Below are 27,937 nucleotides of genomic sequence, written 5' to 3'. Positions count from 1 at the left end.
ATACTGAATGTTAAAGACAGTCTCCACGTCTGACACCTTTCCTGCAGACCCGACATCGACCGATGACATTTTGCAGAGAGTTTCCCTTCACTGTCTGAGGAAGAGGTTTACTGTAGGAGGAGGGCAGCAAACACACACACACACACACACACACACACACACACAATGATTTAGATGCAGTTAGAAATGATTATATAACATACAGGTGGAGTTCTTGATTACAGCTGTTGAATGGCTGTTTCAGGAGCAAATTTCAAGAGTATGCAATTTTCCCTTTGATTATGAGGGCACAAGAATATCTGAAACATCACTGAAATGCAAAACCAAAAACTTTTTCTTCAAGGCTCAGCAGTTTATAATTAAAATGATTTGATTTAAACTGCAAAGAGAGACATTCCCCTTGGCATTCTTCTATTTTTTGTTTTACAGAGTGAAGAACAGTTCACCTGAACATGTTTTTGTGGTTAATGGACGCCAGCCAGTAGCTATAGGAATCTGGGTAGTAGTTACATGTTCCCCTGCCATGACACTCGATGAAGGGCACTTGGCGGAAATGTTCAAGACATGAGCCAGGAGAAACTAGCTGCTGGGAGGAACCCTCTGCACCAGCACCTGTTTGCTAGTATGCATCAAAGTCAAAGAAAGAAAGAAAATTACATGGAAAATTAATGGAATATAAAAATTTGCACAGATTCCTAAGAAAAAAAATGCAGATTTCTTTACCATGACAAATGAGTATCCAGACCAGAGTGACTCCCAGTTTTGTGGACATTCTGGTACTTTAGTTGTCTGGCTGTGGACGGCTATGATATTGGAGGGAACATCACACACTGAGCACCTAAAACAACAACAAAGTCATGTTTACACTGAAAATTATACTTTAATTAAGAGACAAAAAGTATTTCCTTGCAATACACAGTAATATATATGACTGTGTATTTGTGTTTGGGCACCTGCTGATGTAAGAGGCCAGCTCATCTCCTGTGATGGGAACCATGGTGGGAGGCATAGGTTTGTCAGTGGACAACCAGTAGGAGTAGTCGTTGCGAGAAGCATAGCGACAGTTACTTTCCGTATCACAGAAAAGGAAGGGCATGGTGGAGAAACGAGAAAGACAACTTCCCATGGAGCCTGAGAGACAGTTTGAAAAACAAGGTATTTATGATTCAGAATCAGAACAGTATTCCTACGAATGAAGGTTTTCGGTTCTTACCAAGGTCCTGCCCATGAGCTCTTTCATTTCCATTAATGTAGAGTAAGGAGTAACCAGAGTAGATCAAGTTAGTGCCTGGAGGGCAGTCAGGGATTTTAATGCTCTGACTGTGTCGGGCTATCAGGAAACTGTCAACTTGACCTGAACATGCACTTGGTCCTGGTAACCCTGGAGGACCCTTCCTGCCTGGAAGTCCATTTTCACCTGGTAAACCTGCAGCAGGAAGAACACACTTTATTCCCAATTAATGTGGAAAAATATTATAATGAAGTACCAAATCCTATGATGTACAGTAGGCAATATTTCTTTAGTTTTGAGGTGGAAATTTCTCCTTTATTGAAGTCTCTGTCACTAAAAAAGGATGGTCTGAGGAATGCTTTTTTAATATGCTTTTCAAAAGCCAGCAAAGAAATTCACACAGTGAACACAAGTCTCCAGTTGAAGTCCCTTGCACACAGAAACACAAATGTAACATAGTTTTACTTCTTGCAACCTGTTCTTCATATACTCAGTTTTTGGTATTGTTGATTTAACTATGTCCATGTTAACGTTTGCCATGAATTACTAATTCCTTAACTAAAGTGTCTGATTGATGTATTTTTTGAATGTGTAACCCAGCTGGCGATACTGCTGGCTGCTGCCACAACTGAACCTGAGTCTTAGGAAGTGTTGTGCCACCGCACCACACATACACCCTATGATATGGACACATGGAAAGCCTTTCACCCTGTCAAGCAAAACACACACCTGACAGTCCTGATGTTCCTTTGTTTCCTTTTTGGCCAGTAAATCCGGGCTGGACTGGACCCACGGAACCACAAATTCCTTTGATACCTGGCCGGCCTGGAAAAAAGATCAGATATCACAGATAGCAAAGGAATTCAGCTTGGTGGAATTAGTAGACTTTACTAATACAATATATTACAGAACTTTAGATATTCATTTTCATATTATGGTTTTAATAAGCAAGAATGGATTGTCTATTCAACAGAATATTATACAATGGCACTGTATAAATTAGTTAATGGCATAGTATTTAACTATCAAAATTAAGATAGATATATCTTCTGATAGATATCAGATCTTAAAATCTGTACAGATGCACAGATTTAGCTGAGATCAAATTTTGGACCTCGACGGCCGCAAGGTCCTTGTGGGCCAGAGGATCCTGGGGGTCCTGGATTGCCAGGAGGACCAATCCAGCCAGGAGGTCCTGGTACATATCTAACGTCTGGTTTTCCACTGGGACCTGCAAGAATAGCACAGTAGGGAGTAAAGTAAGAAAGTTATTTCTGAAATTATGTACACTGCTCAGAAAAATAAGGGAACACCTCAACACAGTATAACACCATGTCAGTTACACTTCAGGGATATCAATCTGTCCATTTAGTAAGCACAAATGATTGTGAATCAACTTCATCTGATTTGGTGCAAAAACAGGTGCAATGGAGAATCAATAGCAAGACCCCCCCCCCCCCAAAAAGAAATGGTTTTGCATAAGGTGGCCACAGACAGCTACTCTTTCATTATCCTTCCTGACTGATTCTTCTCTCTAGCCTTGTGTTCTGCTAGTGTCCTTGTCACTACTGGCATGAGGCAGTACCTGCAGCCCAATCAGGTTACACAGGTAGTCCAGCATCTCTAGGATAGCACATCAATACTGTGTCCCCCAGCACAGTCTCAAAAGCTTGGAGGAGATACCAGGAGACACACGAGGTCCGTAGAGGGGCATCAACTCAGCAGCAGGACCAGTATCTGCTCCTTTGTGTGAAGAGGAACAAGAGGAGCACTGCCCTACAAAATTCCCTCCAGCAGGCTACTGGTGTGCATGTCCTCTAGTGGGACTTGTGCTCACAGCTCAGCACTGTGCAGCTCGGTTGGCATTCGCCAGAGAACACCAGAATTGGCAGGTCCATCGGAGCACATGTGACAGGCATGAGAGAGTCTGCAGACACTGTAGTGAATGTTATGCTTCCTCTAACATCATCCAGCATATATTGGCGGTGAGTCAATGATAGTCCTGGGTTCCTGATTGTGCAAGATGATGCCCAGCCTCATTACAAGATCTTATCTTATCTTATGAGTTGCTGTGGTGGAAGTTGGATCAGCTTGTGATTTAAGTTTTTTAATTTGATTTGTGGTTCTGATTTTGAATTCAGTTCTCAATGGATTGATGATTTTGGTTTCCATTGACCATTTTTATGTAATTTTGTTCTCAACAAATGATACAGTGTACATCAGTAAAGATTTTCGATTTGAATAATTAGTTCATCAATATCATTGAGCAGTGTAATATATGTGTATACAGCATATATATAACTATGGATGGTTTTCTGGAAAGTCTGGAATTTGTAAATATATGCTAGGAGTGACTTGTAGGTACTCGAGTGTTAAACAGTTTAACTGGCAATTAGGGGAAAATGTTGCATCCTTGCTGCTATTCATAACTTATTGACTGGCAAGATGAAGAAACAGTTTAAGTTTGAAAGACAGGAAAGGGATTCACTACTAATTCAAGTTATTGTGAATCATAATAAGAGAGTTTTTACATACCAGGTCGTCCAGGTAAACCTTTGTTTCCAGGCAGACCAGGCAGACCAGGCATGCCAATGTCACCAGGGTAGCCTAAAACACACAAATTATAATCAGATCACAAGATTTTTTATTTCACACTTCACAGCCTTCAAGTAAACAAACAAAACAAGTGGCATGAATTCTCAAAAATCTTCTCCTCTTATCTACTCTCCATCCCCTGAACTGTCTGTCCAATTTGCATTTCATCTAAATTGTGGCAACATAAATCAGTTGTAGACTATTATTCTTTTAAGTTGACAGACTTGCAGTTGTCTGAGGGAGAATTCAAAGAGAGCGCCTAATTTATAAGCTCAAGATTGATAGATTACCAAAGGCCCCATGGCTTCCAGGATGACCAGGGTCACCTTTTGGTCCTTTTGGTCCTGGTGCGCCACACTGTAGAGGCAAAAGAAACAATAAAAGGTTAAAGATAAGACTCAAAGCATAGCAGATAGATTTTAAAGACCCAGTACTGTATATATTTATGATCAAAATACATAAGAGGTTCAATTCTGATGTAAGAGCAGATGATGCCTGAAAGTGCATCTTGGTTACCCTGGTGAAATAAAGCCACTCATTATACACTTTGGAAAAAAACATTAACGTGAAAATCACACCTCCATTGTATAATACAAATATGAATGGAGTATACAGGACTTGGTTTTCTCTCTTTTCTGTCAGGCATTTGCCAAGTACTTAGATAACTACTACCTTAGATACTAAGATAACTCACAGATGTTCCTGGAGGCCCTGGATCTCCTATGGGTCCTCTATGGCCTAGGCTTCCTTGGTGACCTGGGTCCCCTTTGTCTCCTTTCAACAACTTATATTTGCAACCTGGAGGACCAGGTAAGCCAGGATTGCCTGTATATAGGGAAAACTGAGACTGGTAATTACTGCCAATGATTATATCACAATGAATGTGACAACTAAGTCTTGAGCAAAGCACATAAGGAGCCAATTTGTCAAAATATCTTGAACAGATTTAAAAGTATTGGTGTTTGTACATTATGCAGAACAAATGCTACACCACTTTACACCACACCTTACTTAGTGCTACTTACAGTAAAAAAAAAAAAAAAACTTCATGTTAGACCTTTCTATCCTCTAGCAGTACATCCTCACCTGGGCTACCAGTACTGCCAGGACGGCCACGGTCTCCTTTTGATCCAGGAACACATGCTCCTTCACTTCCTTTAGGTCCTTTCTGACCAGGATCCCCGGATGGACCTGGATGTCCTCTGTCTCCTATTGGTCCAGTACTTGCTGGGCCAGGCGAGCCAGGATCACCAGGATTCCCGGGCTGACCTACAGATAGGAAAAAGCATTTAATTTGTGTCAACAAAAGTAATAATCAGCAGTCACGAATATGTTCAGTCATCAGTATTTTTCTGACCAGTGGATATATATGTCTCATTGTTTCTTTCATTAGTCAAACATTTTTTTAAATCAAAAATATTAAATAGTTTTTCTTAAATTCATTATTCCTCATTTGGTCACACCACCATGATGCAAACAGTGATGAAGATGAGTTTTGAAAGGGTGGGTGATTTGTGACCTTCACATTTCAGATGGTTTATGCAGGCTCTCATGGGAAATGTATTTTTGCACATTACATACCCTCACTTCACTAAGAGTCAGTGAAGTGGACCTGCCCCAGCTCAACAGGTACATAATAGTGCTAATAGGGGCCACATGATATGATAAAAAAAATTCATGCTTTGTTTGATATTATAAGAATAAATTAACAAATTAAGTACCTTTATGTACTTTATCATTAAGAAATAATTAGACTGAATAATGTGGCATGTTTAACCAATCGCATCATTAAACTTCTAGCATGTATATATATGTATTGCTTTTGCTGAGTACAGAAAGGGACCTCAGTTTACCAAAAAGTAATTTCTATTCCCAGATTCTCTGCAAATCTACAAGTTATCAAGGTAAGGCAAATGCTTTGATGTCCAAAACAAACCTTTGTACATATGGCAAGTGTGAAAATACAAATGTGTCTAAAAAGGTAAAATGTATCATCTTAATTACCTGAGACTCACCTGGCTGACCTGGGTAACCAGCAACACCAGGCTTTCCTTTGATTGTAACTGAAGGGAAGAAATGGAAGGATAGGTAAGTATTGGTCGCAACCATGAATTTGAAAGCTTTGTAATCTACAGGACTTTTCATGGAGGATTCCTCTTACTAGTGTCTCCTTTTGGCCCTGGTGGTCCAGGAATCCCATCATGGCCCTGGTCACCTTTAGGACCCAAATAACCAGGGACACCTGGCGGCCCTGGGGAACCTGCAGTAAAGAAATATTAAAAAAGTAAGTCTGAGGTTTCACTTAAAATAGTAATCATATTTCACTCATTACCAAATATTTTAAGAAGTGAAGGTTACACTGTAGGTTGCAGATTGATTTGGTGAGATTTAAGGGGTCCTTCTGTAGTATATCTAAAAAACAAAGATTATCAAAGGACTTTGCCTTGTTGTCCATTAGGTCCTAGGCGGCCTTTGCTTCCTTGGGGCCCATCTGAACCTTTAGGTCCTTCATAGCCTGGTGAACCTGGAAAAGCAGTGGTGGAATATAAGTGAGGTGGAGAGAGTAACAGAGTATGACAATTAAATAAAATCAATCACAAACTGCCTCGTTTCATAATCAGTAGTATTAACCATTTGGTCCATCAGGTCCTGGATTTCCTTTGTCTCCATGGTTTCCAGGTGGACCTGGTTGGCCAAAAAAGCCAGGTTCTCCTTTTTGACCCTTAATTCCACCAGTACCCTTTAATCCTGGATCACCCTGAGGTCAGGAGGAAGAATAAAAAGAAATTAACACATATATTTGAATGTATACACATCTTAATTAACTGGACTCTATTCTAGCTTATTAATTACAAAGACATAGACCCATAGAGGTGGTGGGAGAGAGGAGGGTTTTGGCCAAACTGTCCTCCATCATGGACAACAACTACCACCCTCTGCATCTGACTGTGAAGGCCTTAAACAGCTCCTTCAGCGACAGACTAATACACCCCAAGTGTAAGACTGTACAATGCTGCACTATAGTTGCACTTTAGGGCCTTTTTAAGTTTATAATTTTATTGTTGTATATATATACAACATGTATATGTATATACATACATGTATGTATGTTATGTATGTTATAATTGCATTGCATTTTAGGGTCCTTTTATTTAGTTTATATTTTTTATTGCTGTATATATATATATGTGTGTGTGTGTGTGTATGTATATATGTTATAATTGCATTTTAGGGTCATTTTATTTAGTTTTTAATTTTATTGTTGTATACATTTGTTTTTGTTTGTTTGTTTTATCTTATCTGATCTCATTACTACCTTTTGTCCTGTTGGTCCAGGTGTGCCACAGATGCTTGGCTCTCCCTTAAATCCTTTGGGACCAGTTGAACCTGGTACACCATCTGGACCTTGCACTCCAGGGATTCCTTGATCTCCTTTTATTCCATTCAGGCCTGTGAGTGTTAAATCAAGTATTTATTTCAAGTAGGTATATTGAAAGAGACCATTTTATACATACACAGCTGTACAACTTTTGTCTGTAAGCAAAGTCAGGATACGTTTCAATTATCTAATAAATGTCCAAAAAATATACTGTTAAAATAGAAATTATTGTAATTATAGTAATTGGTTCCTATAAATTCAAAGACATGAATTTGATGTAAATCTATAATTGTGCACCTGGAGGGCCTCTGATTCCTGGGTCTCCCGCTGCACCAGCAGGCCCTTTATTTCCTTTTGATCCATGAGTACCTGGGTCACCTGGTGGACCTGGACACAGATAAGCAGAGCACATGTACAGTTTTGCAATTTGTTATTATAGCTAGATTGTTTGGGTGAATCAATACACAAATATAAAACTGAAACCTCCTTGTCCAGGTTGCCCTAGTTGTCCGTTGTTCCCTCTTTGCCCTTTGAATCCAGGACTTCCAGGATTTCCACAGCGACCGGTTGGACCAGGTGGACCTGACACAGTGCAGTTATAGTTACAATATTATCAACATTGTTATATTATATAATAAAGCATAATCTATAAGCCAGCATTTGTGGTTTGGGAGCTATTATTTTTACAATAACAGTTTATTGTAAAGCTTACCCTGATCTCCTGGGTCCCCCCGGGGCCCAATACATCCTGGTGATGAAGGGCCTGGAGGACCCATGACACCTTCGTCCCCAGGTATGCCTAGGCTGCCCTTGTGTCCTTTGATTCCATCACGGCCAGGGTCACCTGTAAACAATCATTGGGGAACAATAACTCCATCATTATTATTATTTTCTTTATTGAACATTATGAACATACAGATATTCAGCAGGTGGACATCGACTGGACATTTTTGCACAATTCAATATTGTGTGGAAAAAAGGAGATATCAATCCAATTAAATGTGAAAATGTAAACAAATTCATATACATATACATTTTTTTATATTTAAACCTAATCAATAAATAACATCAATAAAAGTCAATATCTCTTAATCAGGGGCTAAATATTCCTTTAAAATAGTGTACATTCCCTTTTTTTGTTAGTCATCATAAGGTAAATGTATATTAACAAACGTAATTCAATCAGAAAAATATAAGGCCTGGGAAGAAATCTTGAATGTGAAGATGTTTTGTCATGTAACTGAAAGGTATGTTATTAGATTCAAATTTAGGAATAATACCTTTTTTGTTGATTTACCTAAAATTGATTGATTTTGGTTTCTGATGGTGTGTGTGTGCATTTGCGTGTTACCTCTTTGGCCTGGTGGTCCTATCATCCCAGGCAATCCTATTAGCCCATATCCTGGTTTACCGTCTGGTCCAGGGTCTCCTTTGACTCCTGAAGAAATTCGAGCAGAACATTTAAAGGTGAACTATATACAATTCTACATGTACAGAAGTAGACTACAATACAGAATCGATACATTACCATAGAGTAGAGTTCTAAATTAAAGGATTTGTTGTAAGCTAATATGTAAGGTTCTCTGTAATAATGTAACTATTATAGGTTTATTTCCATTAAGTGTTAAAAAGGAGACAACTTCATTAACTGCTCTACACATATATGAGTTGATTAGCACACATATAAAACAAAATGTCATTTAAAAAGGTGATAACTTCACAAACATCACATTAATTTTGAACTTAACAATTGAACATCATCAGATGAGCGTTTTAGGCTCTTAAAGAAATATGTTGTACCTTTTTTACCACACTGGCCATGTTCTCCCTTGATCCCTTTTTGTCCAGGATGCCCTTGTGAACCTAGTCCACCTGGTGCACCAAGTGGACCAGGCTCACCAGTAGGGCCAGAAATACCAAACCCAGGATAACCTGGGTTTCCTTTCAGACCATTAGATCCTGGGAAAGGGAAGATGAAGAACAAGAAAAGAAGGAACAAGAAAGAAAAACTCTTTAAAGTTGTTAGACAGTAATGAATTTCAGAAAAGGATATTAGTCAGCATTTAATCATTTTTGACTATATTCAGTGTTAATCACAGTAAAGAATATCACATGACTTCTGTGTACACTAACCTCGAAGTCCTGGAAGACCATGTGGTCCAGGTGGGCCAGGTGGACCAGGTGGACCAGGTATACATAGACCTTTATATCCAGATGGTCCTGGGGGCCCACCGGATCCTTTACTTCCTGTTTATAGCACAAGATAAAGTGTTAATAACTGACCATATATGTTTGTGTGAATGTGAATTAGGGGTGTGACTCGCGAGATTTGAACGTGATGATATTTCTCGTTGAGAAACAAATGTTGTCTCGCAAAGCAATATTAAGGGCGCGCATCAAAAAAATTAATTAAAAAGTTTTTCTATTGCTCATTTGCACATGATGTCTTCTTTTATAATGTCACATGTGGATCATTAACCTTGTTGCAGCTTCTACCTGCTGAGAAGGTCTCACAGTCAGCAGTAAAATAGGAGCATGGGAGTAGCGGTAGGTTGACCTCAGGTCTCTACACTGAGAGCCTGAGGTAGGAGAAGCTGGGAATCTAGCACAGCTATGGAAGTCTAATGATACAAAAAGTAAAATGAGTCACACTACCAAATTATAACACAATTTATATGTTGTTCTACTTGTATATGTGTATGATATAGGATTTGGTTGTTTATTTCATTTATATACTAGAATTGTTTTCTATTCTTTATAATCACTTTTTGGTATTCATATTTGTTATTTCCATAAATACCAAAATGATCCATCTATAAAATATCTATCTACTGTATATGGAGAAACATTTTACAGTGCTTGCATATTGCATACTGCCTATGATAATTCGTACTTAGAAAGTAGAACTGAACATTCATTACAAGATGATTGTTAAAACATTTCAAAATGCCCCTACATTATTTTGCATTTTGTGAATTTCAATTAAAATCATAAAAGTCATATATTTCCTCATTGAAGTTTTCTTAACAATAGTGTTAAAATCTCGTCTTGTCTCGATGTCATGAACCCAATATTGGGTATCATCTTGTGAGGTGAGTGTATCGTCACACCTCTAGAATGCACGCATCACACTTCATCTTTCTGATGGCTCCAGTTTGGTATTTGATGCATGAATACCTTTTTCTCCTTTTAAACCACTAATGCCTGGTAAGCCATGGATCCCAGGTGAACCAGTGTATCCAGGATCTCCTACAAGTCCCTGAGCTCCATCTTCACCTTTAGACCCTTTAAGGCCTGGAAGTCCAGGGTATCCAGAGCCACCATCACCCTAAAAAACACAAATAGAGGAAAGATTTATATTGTTAGGGGTTTTTGTTTTACAGGATCTACTTTCAGTAACGCAGTGTGTTGTGGGAAGTGATGCTTGGTAGCAATCAAGACTTTCATACATGAAAACCACTGACACTAATGCACTGCATGCATGTTAGTGTGACAGCTGTCTGTGTTACTGAAACGATACCACTGGACCTATTGTGCTCATTTCCAGCCCTATATTACAAAAACTACAATACCTTTGCATGATTTCCAATGCAAAAAACTACTTCTTTATCTTATAGTGACCCTATTTGTAGCCCCTCAGTTCAGCGTCTATCATTTAATGGACCAGTTTAGCTCCTGTCTCTTTGAGGCCCCCCTACTGATGAGCCCACTCTGCTCTGATTTAGCCAACTTTCCAGAAGCTAGGGCATCCATATCAAAGTCATGTTGAGTTTACTCTGATATGGATACTGGTTTCAAAACCAGTTGAAATAACAGAATATGGAAATATTTTGAAATATTGGTTCAGTGGATCAGTTAGAAAAAGTGAAGGGAGGAATAGCACAAGCAGAAACAGCCTTAGTGATGCTGATGATTTCATCTACAGCTTTTGTCTTAATGTAGACCCTACCCCTGTTGTGACTCTTTGCAGTTCACGTTGTCAACTGACCACCTAAGAACCACCTCCCTCCACCAAGTCATCCATTGATATTGCCTGTGTGTCACAGGTCTGAATGTAAATGTTCTCCCTTCCTGTCTTTTGTTTCTTTGCTGCCTTGGTCTCACTGTATAAAATGCCTTGATTTCATTTACTCTGGGTCAGTCTACTGTCACAGACCCACTCTGTACAATCCACTCACCGATGTCTACTAGTTATAACATAATAGTCTGCTTATCACTACACTGCAAGTATTTCTTGCAACTTCTAAAGGGTACGAATAATTTTGTCCAGCCTATTTTAGAATGTCTTTGTAGAATACACTTGAGTTCAGTTATTCTCAAACTTTTTAATATTATTTTAATTTCAACAATTTTCAGGGAGACTAGTAGCCTGGGTATGCCCATGCTCTCATTCCAGCGAGATTCTACTTCACTCAGAAAGTTGGCATGGCCACCAATACAAAATTTTCGTCTGAGATAGGGAACCAATCACAGAACGGGGAGGCGGGCTCAAGGCGATGACAACCATAGAGTGACTCTGTTTACATCCAGCATGGCGGCCACCGAAGTGCAGCAACTGTTTGAAGCAGTAGCAGATTGTGTGATAAATAAATTGGAAGGCAAGTTCACTTTGAAAATAGAACAAAAACTTGTGTTACATGATTTTTCCTTCATAAAAAGGATGCGTTCACGCTGCTCCCTACAGGCTCTGAATACGCCATCGTCTATCATTGATATGATTGGCTGTAAGTTTGTCCAGTAGCGCACAGAAGCTTTGATCGACATTTGTTGATCCCGCCTCAAATACGAGGAAATGAACGGCTCCTCGCCAGACCCTACCTCAATCTCACATGAGATTGAGATGTGGTCTGGTGGTAGCCAGGCTAGGAGAATAGTGCATTATCATAATAAAATGCAAGGGTACCAATAATTGTGGTTACGTATAAGGTGCATATAATATGTCCCCTTCAACCATCAGCACCATCTGAGGTGAAATTTCATTATCCTTTAAATAGAAGTAAACTGTTACTTAGAAACCAGTGCACATCTAATGGTGACTTAATTTAGAATTAGTAAATGAAAAGTACACCCTATCGGTCATCACAATTTTTTTAATTTTTTTATCAATCCCTTATTCTCACAGTATTAAACCATTAGAAATAAATTACATTACATTAATGAAATATCACCATCTCAGAAAGTTTTTGTGTAATTTTTCCTGTTTTAATCTGAATCTGTATCTAATACTGTGAATCCTTGAATCAGAAGTTAACACTGGATATGTATAGTTTACTACATATATGCTGTATAGCAGATTTCCCTTGTGTGTCTGACCTTCTGTCCTGGAGAACCAGGAGGGCCTTGTCGACCTGGCTGACCAGGCAGGCCGATACCCACAGTGCCTGGGCGACCTGGCTGCCCCTTGTCACCTATACAAAACACACGCACGCACGCACACGCACACACACACACACACACACACACACACACACACACACACACACACACACATAATATTAAGCTGTTTGTTGTTTCCCATTCCATTAAGATATTCCCAAAAATGACTTGAATCACATGAAAATTTATCTAAAGGTATAAGCATGTGGGTAAAGTTAGACAAAGTTACTGTACATATGACTTTTTTTATTTGAGCTCAGTAGCATATAGATTACCTTTCTGTCCTGTTGGGCCTGGGCCTATTGGGTCACCTTTTTCTCCTTTCTGCCCTGGATAACCTGGATTTCCAGCGAAACCTGGGCTACCTAGTTGACCTGGGTTTCCAGGTAAACCAGGCTGACCTTTAATGCCAGGATCTCCTTTTACACGGGTGTGGCTGGGTTCCCCTTTCTGGCCTATCAGTGACGAAGGGAGAGAGGAAGGGGCATACAATTACTCTCAGAGTTTCTGTTTGTCTACTTGTTATATGCACAGCATATTGGACAAGGTGATTATTTACCTGGAAATCCAGGCAGTCCAGGCAAGCCCGGTACCCCAGTATCTCCCTGACTACCTGGAAATCCAGGAAACCCGTGTCCCACTGGCCCAGGGTAGCCAATGGGTCCTTGAGGCCCTGGCAGACCTGGCAAACCAACAAGTCCTTTCTCACAAGGGAAGGGATACTAGAGAGTGGATAAAAAAAAACTTGTTCCAGCAACCAGTGAAATTACTAATGGATGGCTGATCATTTAAAAACTTTAAAGAGCCAACATGTGACAGCAAATGGCAAAGAATGGCATGTCAAACCCCTATCATCGGATCTCCCATTGGGCCTGGATTGCCTTTGTGACCTGGTAACCCAGGAGCCCCATAATGGCCATCTACACCAGGCCTGCCAGGCTGTCCTGGGTCTCCTTTCTCTCCCTTTATCACAGGGCTGTTGTAGGAATATGATTCTCCTTTTTGTCCAGGGAGGCCTGGAAATCCTCTTGTGCCAATAGAACCCTTCACAGAGGAGAGGAGTGATTGTTCACAAATGCCAAGACAAAAAAAAAACAGACAACTTTAAACTACTGTATTAAACACATGTTTTCTCACTGGTATTCCAGATGGCCCTATAAGTCCTGGGAAGCCAGGATCACCTTTTGCTCCTGGTCCTTGATTATTTCCTGAACAACAGAAAAATGTATATTCCAGTTTTAAACTTTTTATACTCACCACTATTACCAGTAAAACATAATAATGCATTTGATCATGGATGGATAGAGTCAGTAGTATTTGTTTGTTTTCATGCAGTGAATGGTTTTACCAGGGATGCCAGGTGGACCATGGGGCCCTGGTGGTCCTGATACGGAACACGAGTAACAGATATCCCCCTTCTGTCCTGTACAAGGCATAACCATTTTGTGAGTCCCATTTTTATGATGCTGGATTGTGTTTTCCACATGCTAACTTCATCTTGTCACTCTTTATAGTCCAGACTATTGGATTAATTAAAATAAAAATGATAAAATAATACATGGCTGGATAAAATGCTGTATAGTAACAACATCTTGTAATAGTCAACAAGCAAAGCAACTGAATGAATGCAATTTAGCATGTCTAAATACATGTCCAACCAACTTGACACAAATTAAGTGGTTATGGTATATTTATGAGTTTTTATTTATAAATTATTTATAAAGTTTCCTACCTTGCATTCCCAGTGTGCCCTTCAGTCCAGGATCACCCTTGTTTATTTCTGGTTGACCCTTGGCAATGTTAGCTACAGTGCAAGCAACAACAACAAACTCTATCAGGTTACCCAGTATTGCCACATTTATACCAAAATGTGAACAGTTGGGGATTGAATCCAAATCTTTAACACTGTTGCTTCTGTATCTCTGTAGTTTCTAATAAATGTTGGATCATTTGTTAAACACAAAGACCGGTGCATGTATTTATCCCCAGCCTCTGCATGAAATGAGTGGTTGTATGATCAATTCATCCTGCAACTCAGCAAGTTCCCAAAGTCTCATATTACATATTGAAGTTATGTTCCTATTATAATTATATGTATATAGGTTGTGTGATTGAATATATAAAATGTTTTTCATGCAAGTCAAGGAAGCACTTAAGATATTACTAAAAATATTACTTTCATGTATGTGGCTTTACAGCAAATACTTTCCACTGACTAATGTAAGACGAACACTATTCCACATAGTCACCAAATGATAGTGGAAATAAACCAGTATAAAAACCCCTTTTAGCCTATAATCATTAATATAACTGTTTGAAATTTCCATGTAGACACTATTGTGTAGTAACTAGAGGCTCATAGGCTATAAAAGAAGAGAAAAGGAAAGATTTAAATGAAACCACAAAGTACTGCCACCCATGTGAGATGTTTGTAGAGAAAATCTAGATGCTATTACTAAAATAATATGCAGTGCTCTTAGTAGTAATACAATTGGTAGCATTTAGATTGTGAATACTGCATCTAATTAAAAGGGGAAAACATGTACTACACGCACGTCTGTCGTCACAACGTCCAGGTGGGCCTGGGTCCCCAGGAGGTCCATGATCACCACGATCCCCTTTTAGGCCTGTTTGTCCAATAGACATATCCCCTGGCTCCCCAGGTTCCCCTGTCAGGCCTGGAAAGCCTTTGGGACCATGTGGACCTGGCACATAATTCCCAGATGCCTGTCCTGTATAATGTTAAGTGACAGACACTTACAAATATATTTAGGAAACACTAAAATCATACATCTATATTCAGTACCTTTGAAATACAACTCAATTTTAAAAAACGGACAGATAGACGAACAGACATATAGATGAATAGGGTGAGAACGGTCAATTCACTGCACACCTCGGGGTCCAGGAGCTCCAGGAAACCCCACAACACCTGAGAAAAGAGAAGAAACTTGTTTAATTTGTGTATACTTTATGCTAGTCTGCTACAGGAAAGCAAATATTACAGAGGTAAACCATCACTACTACAGCAAGAAAATGTATTTTCCCTGATGATATTAACTAAAGAGAGCATATATAGTGAAACAACAGTTTAAGACAGTTCCAGAGAGCCAAGCCCAGCTTTCAAGGTGATACATATATAGATAAGAATATTATGGTCAATTGTGTCAAACACATAACTTAGATCCAAAAGAAACAGAACAAAGACCTTACTGGCACCAGTGCTAATTCTGAGGTCACTGACAACTTTAACAAAGGTTGTCTCTGTGCAGCAGTTATCCTTGAAACCCGATTAAAACATTTCGACATTCAACATTGTCTTAATCCAGAAAACTATTGATATAGCTATATTTACTTAAAACTAGCTTTTTTGTCTAGCTGTCTAGAGTTTTACAGCTGCAGTTTTCAAGGCATCATAAAAAAGAAATCCAGTTTCAAAGGATGCGTCAATAATATCTCTGACAGAGTTAAAAACACAAGACAATTTTTAAAAATTGTACTAGGGAGCGGGTCAAGACAACAGGTAGAACATTTACTCTCTGAAGCCCTTTTTCCTTTAGGTTGACTATCATAGTTGTGAGCATTTTTAACAGTTTTTGCTATAATTGAAGACACATGATTGGTAAAGAATTTTGCAAATCCCTCATGTTTTGCAGGGGATGCTTGACTGAGTAGGTCATAAACTAGGCTGCGATTCAACACTCAACATGTGAAAAGTGTTCTGGAGTTGTTGCCACTGACATTAGCCTTTGCTGATCTCTTTGTCTTTCATCTCACTATTTGTCGGCCTGGTTATTATACAGCAAAATATTCATCTACCTTCATTCCCAGTAAACCCAGGTATTCCTGGACGACCAGGATCTCCACGGTATCCTTTTAGTGGTTCAGTCGCTATTATCTATAAACCAAATGTTAAGAGGCATGGAGTGAAATCATTTTGGAATAACAGACCACTTTTAGTTACTTATAAAGCACACAATGTAAACATCATTCCTCATCATGGTTGAAAGTGATTACAAAGATTGAAATACTAGTTTGCTTAATGGTTCTACCCATGGCTTGCATAACACATGTTGGAAATATCATATAACACATGAATAATAAGTAGAAACTTATGATAAAACTCACATTTCCAGGTAGACCAGGGGGGCCCCTATTCCCCTTTTCACCCTATGGAAGACATATACAATTAAAACATCATGTTACAAAGCATGCTAACCCACCAACAGACTGCATATTGTTTTTGGAACTAAATGATCACTGACCGGCCTTCCTTGTATCCCTGGGTATCCTAGATCACCTCTGGAGCCATGCCTTCCCTAAAGAGAACTATGTTGTATTTAAATCCACACAATGAGTAAGCACACACACATGCGTGGACACACACATTATGGCTCTGCATACTACACCACTGTACCAATAATCCCTTTTGACCAGGATCGCCATCCTCCCCTGGCTTTCCCTGCAAGGACAAATAAGGACAAGTGTGAGGACATTTGGTCTTGCATTGAATCAGTAGGTTGTGCTTTCTATAAATAGAATAGTTTACAGAAGGTCTAAGGCATCTATTCATTTATTTATTTATTTTCCCCATCAAATAGCTATTTTGAGTAACGTTACATGCCAATAATCGTAAAAGCCCCAAGGGTCTGTTTAACGACAAGGCATGTGGCACACAACTTTTCAAGAATAAACATATGCATTTCACGGTCAATTCAGGCTCAGATTTTAGATTTTCAATTATGAAGGGTGACAAGATAATAGAGTGCACCTCAGTGTGGCATCGATCTAAGATTTTATTTCAGTATTGAGCTTAAACCCTTTACTTCATGTCACTTACTTTACTTGTATTGTAGCTCCAGAGAGGGATCTAATACTGTGCAGTTTAACTTGTGCCAAAGCTATTAATGACATGGGTTACATCAATGAAAAGAGCCTTATTATATTGTTATTCCCTTTCATTCCTTCTTCTTGCAAATAGTGGTTAATGTTGTATTACTGCCCTCTGCTGGTCATTATTTTTTAGGTGCTACTTCCAAGGTTTTACTTATAGCCCTTCTATGCAAAGTGATGCAGTGAAACATTTATGTTTGAAGGACGAGAGAGTGCAACAGTTTAACAGTAAATGTAATAAAACCTGTTGTGAGACATCACAACATTTCACATTTACACATAGTCACAAAGTGAGATTTAAACGAAATATGGAAAGTATTTGCTTACTTCTGGACCCTCCTGTCCTTTGTCTCCCTTTGTTCCTTTCGTGTAATCGCCATAACCAGGATCTCCCTGAGAAGAAATTGAAATTATGACAGCAATGTGAGAGAAAAAAACACATTACTAACAAGGCAGAACAAGCTTTGGACATTTAAAAAAATGGAAAATGGAAAGCATAATCCCTGATCAGAGTCATTTGTGCAGATTTTGAAAAGAAACTTACTGAAGCACCTTTGCACCCTTTTGCTCCTATGTCTCCTTGGTCTCCTTTTATACGCTGAATGAGAAATAAACTGCAGGTTATGGTTCATTATAGTTCATCAGTTGCAGTGATGGCATGTGTGGAACTGATGGCCTGAACATGGTGACATCAATCGATCTGTCAGTTGGTCACTCAGCCTGTAAGTCTGTCTGTAAGCACTTATATAGACTACATTGCTATAAAATGTATCATGAATAACCATGATGACCTCTTCATGAGAGCATCATGAAGAGGTCAGTGTGAGGTCACTGATTACTGTATACTGTAAGTAAGGCTAAGTAAGAGTAAGAGCCGTCTTGGTGCTGTGGTGTGTTCTTAACTTTAGAATGTGCACAGGATTATAGAGGGGCAGGGGCTCAAAGTTAGAAAAGGGCAGTATGTGCGCCAAATTTTTTGGCATTGTGCTGCAGGCATAATCAACATGAGTTTAAATACAGATGGTAATATTTCAAACACAGATAACCTACAGTTTATATCCCCAGAATGCTGAAATTACTATATTATTATTATTATTATTTTGTTAGCCCACACAGTAGTAGCAAAGTCACAATAAACTTTATATCTAAACCTCGGACCTGTACTTCAGACCTGTAGTGAGGGAAATATCATCCGCTGTAAACATGGTGCATTTTATTTTGAAAATTAACCCGGTGTTTTATTTTGTATTTTGTACACGATTTCCTGTCCCGCACGATCTGCTCTGTGCTTAAGTGATGCGCCGTGCTCCGACGTCCGGCAAAAATAGAAGCTGACACATTGACTAAAATAGAGCGTTTCTCTGAAATATTACACATATTTAAGCACGTTGAATAAGTGGACGGCGACTAGTTAGAGTAGACCATAACTCACAGGTTCAAGTCGCCCCACTGTCACGTCTCCTCAATTATCCATGGGCAGCTCTCTCTCTCTCTCTCTCTCTCTCTCTCTCTCTCTCTCGGCTCTGTGACCGAGTGGAGCCGCAACGGACAGAGAAGCAGCAGGCTCAACACACACAACAACCCCGTATAACAAGAAAATGGGTAGGCTACTGTAGAATACCGTGGAGTTTTTGTACCGCCGTTTTTTTTACATCCCTAACAGGAATTTATTAATGTTATTGTAACATGTAATGTTATTATTAAAAAAACAACAACAACACACACACACACACACACACACACACACACACACACAGAAGGCACTTTTTAATAGGAGGCAGGGGCTCAAGAAGCCCTAGGGCCCTATGTGGGCACATGCCTGTTCTAAAGCATAACTGAAATTCATCCAGGAAATTGTTTTCTTTAAGAAATATTTTCTATATTTTCAAGTACCTGCAGCTGGTCAGTACAGTACCTTCTAAGTTGGGTTTAATAATAGTTATAATTTAACAGCAGCTGTTTAAAAATGCATTCCCAGCATTCTACAGCGTTAATAATGTTATTGTTTAACCATAGAGAGGTTCTGTTAGTCAAACTAGTTACTTTTAGTGGATGAAAAACATTGTTAAATTAAAACCCAAACTTGCTTCAATGCAACCATGATAGTGCTACTTTATTATCATCCCCAAACATCACTCATCATTAATATTTTATTGCTGCAGTGATCTCACCTCAGCCTGTTACTATACCTGTCTTATGGGATCCTCAGAGAAAAACAACTTAATGTGACCCGGTGGCCCAGGTGGGCCACGTGGTCCTCTCCGCCCCTGCAATATACATAGATAATGTTACAGTATGATCATGTCACAGTTATACAAAACAATAATTGTGCAATGTTCAATGCAACATCCTCTGTAATTTTGATAATACACTAATAGCAAATTAAGAAATAAATTACCTTCAGACCAGAGGGTGCAGGCATACCTCGTGTGCCTTCTTGACCCTGTAGGATATGACAGTTTTTTTTAACTCAACTTGTATGAATGACCTGGTCTCTCTGCATCTAAATGTTAATCCTTTATTTTGCAGTTGCCTTCTGTGTATTACCTTCGCTCCGGGAACCCCAGGATGGCCAGAAAGTCCCTGTTTATTAGAATGCAACGTCAAGCTAATATTCCATAGTGTTACATATCTCAATCAATCATCTTAAGGCACTTTACACATAGAGTAGGTCTAGACTGTACACTTTAATTTAATTTAAAGAGACCCAACATTCCCACATGAGCAAGCACTTGACGACAATGGCAAGGAAAAACTCCCTTTTAACAGGAAGAAACCTCAGGCAGAACTGGGTGAAGTGGGTGGCCATCTGCCTTGACCAGTTGGCATTGAAAGGGGGGGGGGGTATTTGTGCAATGCAACCAAACAACTTCACTCACGTTATTACCCTGTGGTCCTTGGTCTCCATGTAGTCCAGGTATTCCAGGCAAACCTAGAGCTCCCTAAAATACATATAGAAAGAAAACAATGTGCCACTTTTTCTATCTCCATTTTAGGGAAATGCTGTACACATTATTTCTAATGCAACTGAACATTTACCGGATCTCCATCCCTCCCAGGCGGCCCAGGTTGCCCTTTTACTGCATGGGTTGATACCAAAGATACACCCTGTCAAATGGAAGAAGTAAATATATTTAACATTTAAGTTGTGGTTTTATCATTTAAGTTGTGGTTTACAACCATTAAATTTGGTATTGAAATATCTTATAATTACAGGTATGCAGTAATATTGGAAGATGTAATGATACTTCATGGTTGCATATTGTAGGCTTCACCACTCAATTTTGTGTATCTATGCTCTCTCACCATGTCACCATGACTTAGTGGGAGTCTATACTGCAACTGCTCACCGTTCCAATTTTGAAAGGAATAAAATAGGAAGGACGGAAAGAAGGAAGTAAGGAAGGACTTGTTATGAGTGTCTCACAGGTCTGGCATGATAAACCAGATGAACCTCTTCCAATAGTTTATTTAGTGTAAACATGTAGAGTGGTGTCTGCCTCTGTATATAGTGGGTGCAGTTCTAGGCAACGTATCATATCAGTTGTTTTCTTTATCTTCCAAGGACCAGGGGGTTGTAGCCAAATCAAAGTTGTCTGAACCACTATGTGAGGACATAGCAGCGTGACCAATTACCGGAACAACACTAATAGACAGCATTTGGGGACTCATAGAACATTAGCCATGGAAAGCTAGAAAAATGCAGTCTTCTGGCACGATTAGTTACAGCATGCTTTTGCTGCCATCACATAAAACATATAAAATACATGGGCAGACTGAGCAGGTGCATGCAAATTAAGTCTGATAAAGATGACTAACTGCCTGTGACAGGTCATCATGATCACAAGAAACCTTCATTTTTGATGCTGTTAGGATGTCTACAGTGTAGTAACATTCAATGCTAATATATTGTGTGTGAAAATAAAAAGTAACTGTTCCCAATAGTTTTTGTCCCGATAATGAGCTTAGATAATTAACAGATGTCGTCCTCCAGATGTGAGTGGAAGGACAATTCTGACAGAAGAAAAGAAAAACACATTATTGGTATCACATGGACTAGGTACAAAATGAGCTTTGGGAGCTTGAGGAGGCAGATAAGGCACCTGCTAGTACAGTGTCTTTTTTTTGACTGCATCAGAATGCAGTTTCAACCTTCCTTAATATATAGAGACTTAACAACTGGCCCTGGGTGGCACAGCATAATTCTTATTACCTGTTGTCCAGGTAGACCATCTGAACCCTGTAAAATAAAGACAAAACTGAAGCAAAGTTTGAACAGTAAGCAGTGTACTGTACAACAATACTGTATTTGATTACAACAAATAAATAATAAGAAATTTGTATCTTACAGGTAATCCATCAATACCATGGAGCCCAGGAATACCAGGAAGTCCCTCCTCTCCCTAAAAATGTATTTAAAATATGTAGTCACTGGTTCAGGTATTACAAACACGTTTTAAGCATTAGTAGATTTTTTTAAATTCATGTGTTCTTCAAGTTTAGAAAATTTGCAATTGAAAAGCTCTCTTTGTAATAACATTCAGGTAAAATCCAATTATACAAGCAACTTACAAGTTAACTAAAGCTATTTTATGGAAGACATACAGTTATATCATTACTGATATGCAATACTTTCTTACATCTGTTCCATTACAGCCTGGGGCCCCTGGGAAGCCTGGTGGCCCTTGTAAACCTGGGATACCCTGTAAGAGAATTTCAGCAGAAAATAAAAAGGCAATATCTACAAACACATACAAGAACATACTGGTTCATGATACATATATCAGATGGTAAACAGAATAAGACACCTCACCGGTAAACCATGAGACCCAGCAAATCCTTCTTTGCCTTTTGGTCCCTTTAAAGACAGTTTAAAAAATACAGATACTTTATCCACCACAATGTTTGAACTTTGTCTACATACTTGTAACACACATTAGTCATAAGCCATTTCAAACATGACTTAATTTTCACTCATTAAGACATCAAATAAACACCAAACAAACACACAAACAGACACAAGTTTGTATAGCATGGTTATGTTACCGGATCGCCTTTTGGGCCCTCAGGTCCATTTGGCCCAGTGTTTCCCTGTCAAAGACAACAACCTATAATTAATCTTTGTGGTGAAATGCAGCATGAGTTGCACAACAAGACAATGTAATTCATCACAGTCTTTACGTAGTTCAAGTCAATCATGCACTCTCTCAACATTATTGGATCTGTACATGCAGAGAAAATAAGCCAAACTGAAACCTACCTTTGGTCCCATAGGCCCAGGATCACCATCAGGTCCTCGGCGACCCTCTATCCCTAGGGGACCTATAGCACCTCGAACTCCCCTTTCCCCCTGTGTGTGTATTTGCATGAGTGTATTTATGTGTGTGTGCATGTGTGAGACAGAGAGAGAGAGAGAGAGACACACACACACAAACAGAGCAAGAGAGAGAAAGAGAATTTCAAATGATACAGATTTCTATTTGTAAATGTTGTCAATAATATGCCATTGTTTTGTTGAGTTACTGCTGCACACTACTATGTACCATATTACCAATCAATGCTGTTATTAGACTGACTACATTTTTGTCAAGCCAAGCGTTAGTCCATGTATTATAAAATCTGTATCATGATTCCATCTAAGGCCCTGTGTGTGTTTCCCTTGTCTTTCCTGTCTCTACAGCACCCTCTAGTCTAAAATTTCTCCATTTCTACACCAGACCACTCAATGCCCCTGGACTTTCCTTCCTTCATTTACCACAGTCACCTGATCACTTGTTTCTGCTTAGTAAGTATCTGCACCTGCCGCCCATTCTCTCATCAGATCCTCAGTACAAATACCAGTCTCTATCATCCATTTACTGCCTGGCGTAGGTAGTTTCTTACATGAACACTATCGTTCTTGCCAACCTTAATCCTGCCTGATCATAACAGTTTAGACCTTGAGCTCATTTTTTCCCTTTTTCCCTTTTGGACTTTGCCTGATTCAGACAGATTCCCCATTATAACCTTCCAGACGGCTCTGGCTCGCATCCTTGTGTTCCATCTGCTCTGAACCCTATATATGAATGTCCCTTGTCTCGTCAGCCCTGGACCCCCATATAGACCAGTTTCCATGGATTTCAGACATGCTCCCCTTGCCCCAACCTGCCTCAGCTTTCAGTCCAAGTCTCAGTAACTGTAATAACTATTTATTTCTTAATTACAGCTGATGGTTAATAAACTAGTTGAGAAAATATTCAGTCATTTTTCCTCTTTGCTATTTTGAATGGGTGGATTTAACATTTGTTAACACTGCTATTGATAAAATGACTGCTTACTGTTAGGATGGCTGTGGCTAAGGAGGTGGAGTGGGTTACCCACTAATGGGAAGATTAGGGATTTGATTCATGGCTCCTCCAGTCCAAGGAGGAAGGATTAAGGATGCTGTGACAAATTTAAGAAGCTACTTCAGCTGGATGCAGCCACTGTAGTGGGACGTGTGTCCGTGACTTCCTGGTGTGCCTCAACAGTCGCAACTATTTTACTAGTATAAACTTAACTCCAAGTGAGGAAATTAATTTGATCCTTTTTCTTTTTGCTGGAAGATGGGTCGGCACAGAGTACAGGGTGAAAAACTTAATATAACGAAACTCAGCACGCCAACTGAGACCCACCGCATGGCAAAGATGGAAGCTGACCAAGAAAAGTGATCGCTCAAATCTCTTATGAAACTGACCTGTCATATAAACAAGAGGATAGCCGATATCCTGGGTGCTAAAGAGGATAACCTGAGAGACACCTGCACCTGGACTCACCACCACATTATGCAACCAGGTAACTTCAACCCACTTTAGTAAACATCATGACATACTGCATAATGTTTGCAGAGGGTCATTTTACATCTGCTATTGATGGGCTAACAGAATACCGAAGCGTATTGCATTCACTTAGAAAAAAGACCCTCCGTTTTTCAGTATTTTTTTTCTTCTGAATTGACGTGATACTTCAAAATCCTGCACGAAGATCCCACCTGCAAGTAACCTGTTACTGCTCATCTTTGGAAACGTATTCTGTCACGCCAGAAAAAGGGGAAAAAAAGCATCAGAGAAGAACATCTAACTTTATGACGTGAAACTAATCACATAACATGAAACTTATCATGTTATAATGTGAAATAAATAGTTGGTCTCAAGCAGAGGTGGACTCCCTGTGAAGTAAGCTCCTACACTTTTTCCGTATACCACGACATTATAAATCCAACTACTGAAACATGTATGAAATACATCTATCCAATTAATAACAGTAGTTTGTCCAAGTGGCGTTGCTGTAAGTAGCTGTCCAAGATGGCCGACTATTGTACGGCAACTCCACTTGGACAAACTTTATTCCGTCTCTGCCCAAGGTTTAAGTGGCGTAAAGTAAAATTCCCAGCTACAGCAAATAAATAAGATTTTAATAAAAATTAAAAAACTAAAAAAGGACCTTAAAGTGCAGTTATAACATAGTATATGCAACAATAAAATTAAAAACGGAAGGAAAAGGAAAAAAGGACCTTCTTTGCACTAGAGCAATAGCAGGAACTTTAATTAATAATATTTAATAATCAATGTTACATTTTGTGTACATATTTCCTGTATTTTCTGTTTCTGTGTCTAAGACTTTTGCATAGTACTGTACATATATATATATATATATATATATATATATATATATATATAAACGATTCACAACAAAGCTACTGAAATGGAGGTTTTAACATATGTAGTGACGGTTGTCCAAAAGTGCGCGTAAGGGCTGGAAATCGGGCAGAGATGGAATTAAGTTTGTCCAAGTGGAGTTACCGTACAAGATGGTGTTAGCGCATGCACAGACAGACCGTACAGCAAATCTGGCAGCTACGGAAATCGGCCAGTGACACTCACATCGGGTACACATCATGCCCTCTATCTGATCATGTGATTATTTTCCTGTTTAAGAAGTGATAACTAAAGGTAAATAACATAATGACATACTACTGTACACTGATTTGTCACTTAGATGATGTATGTCTGATGTATTCGCATCAAATGTGACAGGTGTACTGATTTCACTGACTATTGTTTAATGTACTTGAAACATTGTTTTAATAAAGAAAGAAAAAAGCAGCGTTGCCAATAGAATAGTATTTTGCAATACAATTTGTGGCACATTCTTTAAAACTGAAGGGGGTGATATTCATTCATACTGTAGTAAACAGCACTCATTTGATGTTTTGCACAGACAAAAGATGATTCACTTACCCTGCTGCCTTTCACTCCCTCACAGCGGCACCTTGATCTTCCATTGCACACACACTAAAAAAAATAAAAATAAAATAAAATAAATCCCACTGTAGATTCATTTTTTTTTGTCAACCATTAAGAATGTTGAGGGCACTAGGAGCAAAAAAGTCAAACTGAACACGAGCATGCATGATTCTTTTCATCTTTACAAGAGGTACTGTTGTGCCTATGAAAAATGCTCATTTTAAACATAGAAATTACAATGCTCTCCTACTATTGTGACAGTAAACCTGAGTTCATAATAAACATCTTCACACTCTCTTGACTTTGGTTTTGACTGGTCTGCTTTTTTGTTTAGCTTCATTTTCAAAATGGGTCCATATTTAAAATGTTTGAATACATTTTTGTTTGAAATTGTGTTCCCACGTGAATAAATTCAATCAGATTCTGTCTGTTGTTTTAAGTGATCAAACAAGTTATTGCTGTAAGTGCAACCTTTAAAAATATTGTTGTTAATCAGTAACTTATTTGCCCACTGAAGAGAGTTTACTTTGATAGGATATGTAGAGGATTTATGAAGGTAATTTCCTTAAAATACCATCTATCACTCTTCAGGTTAAAAGCCTGTCTCTGTTCAACATGCTGGAATATTATCAGCAGAGCTGAATGTTCACCGAGGCTATCAGACAGATGTCAATGGTTTTCAAAACTACAAGGCTATGAACCACTGATATCATGAACCTGTATCAGTTTACATGAACATATTTCAGATTAGGTCATTGTTTCAGTTCACCCTTGCCTAGTGGAGATATAACTATAAACCACAGTGCACTGCACCTGGATCAACAGATCAATCATTAGTGACCTTAAGTCTTAATAGCTGATGCTCACTGATATACAGAAGAGGCTACATTCAATAATTAACACCACAGCTTGTGTTTATCACAAGTTTTTGGCAGGCGGAATATAATATTAAAAAAAACAGCTTGGACCTTTATATGTGTTTTAGTGCAGTTATATAACATTTCCTCTTCTTAGTCTAAACATTGACATGTGTGTTCAGATACCTCTGAGTTCTCCTTCTCCCATATCCTGTGCTTATTCATGACCTACCATAAAAAGGCCCACCAACTTGACAGTGCACAACACTGTACACAAAATGCACAAACAGATGGCAAACAAACCTCTTCTACTCTGGATACAAGATGATTGCAGATAAGCACAGACATTATAGTTACATACACACCACAGTGTTGTGTAAAGAATAACTAATGCTAACATGTACACAACAGGAAATACACAAGGCATATAAAGAGTTATGTTAGTTTCCAATAAATAGTGGTTTAATGGATTTGTTTTTATGGGACCTGGGAAAGATACAGGAAAAAAGGTAGTTATACCAAACATCATTAACAATTAATGTCAAAAATGCACAAGAAAAATGTTACTAATGGACTGCTTAAAAGGGCAAGTTGAAACTACTATGATGGAAGCTGAATGGATACACTGCTAGTGTTTTTTTTTAACAAATCAATCAACCACTATACTCAGCAACTAAACTCAGCCTGTGCAGTCTACTGTAAAATTAATAAGTTACAATATAATCCAGAAATGATCAGAGAACACTCAGCCTATACAATGTTATGTCAATAATGAAAAAAAAACAACAGCTTACATTTTTGGCCCCAGTGCCCATCAGTATCACAGCAAACAGTATCAGAAGAACTACAAACACTGTCCTTTCCATGGCTTTTCTTGCTGCAGTTACATCAAAAGCTCATGAGTAAGACACCCTGGGGATGCTGAATGTCTTTTTAAGCGTCCTCCTCAGCAAGAAGCCCTCACATCCATCCACTCCTGTACTGTGATGTTAAGCCATTTCTACAGTTGGATTAAAGTTCTCTGGGTTTCAAGTGCCTTCGTAGACAAGACAGCACAGAGTTGTTCACCCTGAAGAGGAGGTCCGAGCCTACTGATACAGCCAATCATTTCCTCCCCTCATCTCACTCCAGGACTTACAAACAGTGGCAGTTGCTTCATTTGGTTTTTTACTGATATGGAAGCAGGAGATTAATCTGTATGTTACCAGAGATGATCCTGTTTAGGATGCACTGAGATTCTTCTGAGTATCTGAATTTGGGTGAGTTGTGAAAGTTGTTCTTTGTGCATGAGAGACTGCTATGTATAGACTGAAGAGACAAATCTAAATGGATGAATGAGGTG

At 38.9% G+C, this 27,937-nt stretch overlaps 2 protein-coding genes across 2 annotated transcripts in view; one reads left to right on the top strand and one right to left on the bottom strand.

Moving 5' to 3' along the window:
* Positions 1-27,937, top strand: part of rc3h1b (ring finger and CCCH-type domains 1b) — a 251,292-nt gene that overhangs the window by 84,343 nt on the left and 139,012 nt on the right. The window lies entirely within an intron of this gene.
* LOC128369635 (collagen alpha-1(IV) chain-like) lies at positions 11-27,461 on the bottom strand. Its single transcript, XM_053330713.1, has 48 exons — positions 27,390-27,461; positions 25,733-25,786; positions 22,735-22,824; positions 22,521-22,565; positions 22,288-22,332; positions 22,115-22,177; positions 21,824-21,877; positions 21,688-21,714; positions 20,354-20,416; positions 19,873-19,917; positions 19,664-19,741; positions 17,802-17,867; positions 16,999-17,043; positions 16,694-16,751; positions 16,401-16,472; positions 15,478-15,513; positions 15,137-15,313; positions 14,314-14,385; positions 13,930-14,004; positions 13,719-13,789; positions 13,463-13,625; positions 13,141-13,281; positions 12,857-13,036; positions 12,519-12,613; positions 10,383-10,533; positions 9,720-9,826; positions 9,323-9,452; positions 9,006-9,164; positions 8,557-8,643; positions 7,918-8,049; positions 7,689-7,787; positions 7,503-7,592; positions 7,143-7,276; positions 6,458-6,584; positions 6,270-6,350; positions 5,988-6,086; positions 5,842-5,889; positions 4,913-5,095; positions 4,521-4,651; positions 4,117-4,183; positions 3,767-3,838; positions 2,346-2,462; positions 1,961-2,056; positions 1,214-1,426; positions 954-1,131; positions 724-838; positions 447-619; positions 11-110 (listed from the first exon to the last, which is right to left on the bottom strand). Exons 1-48 carry the CDS (start codon positions 27,459-27,461, stop codon positions 11-13), a joined length of 4,776 nt encoding a protein of 1,591 aa, XP_053186688.1.

The sequence above is a fragment of the Scomber japonicus genome, chromosome 12 (assembly GCF_027409825.1).
Source record: "Scomber japonicus isolate fScoJap1 chromosome 12, fScoJap1.pri, whole genome shotgun sequence".
In the NCBI taxonomy this organism is placed as follows: Eukaryota; Metazoa; Chordata; class Actinopteri; order Scombriformes; family Scombridae; genus Scomber; species Scomber japonicus.
The sequence above is the reverse complement of the archived record's forward strand: the minus strand, read 5'-3'. Positions and strand labels throughout refer to the sequence as shown.

Excerpts from the sequence above, each read along its gene's own strand:
- LOC128369635 (XM_053330713.1), bottom strand. The coding sequence starts at position 27,461 with ATGGAAAGGACAGTGTTTGTAGTTCTTCTGATACTGTTTGCTGTGATA. Across the intron at positions 22,178-22,287 it reads CTGGGTCTCATGGTTTACCG|GGTATCCCAGGTTTACAAGG; the intron begins GTGAGGTGTCTT and ends ATTCTCTTACAG. Across the intron at positions 8,644-9,005 it reads TGGCCAGTGTGGTAAAAAAG|GAGTCAAAGGAGACCCTGGA; the intron begins GTACAACATATT and ends GAATTTCTTCAG.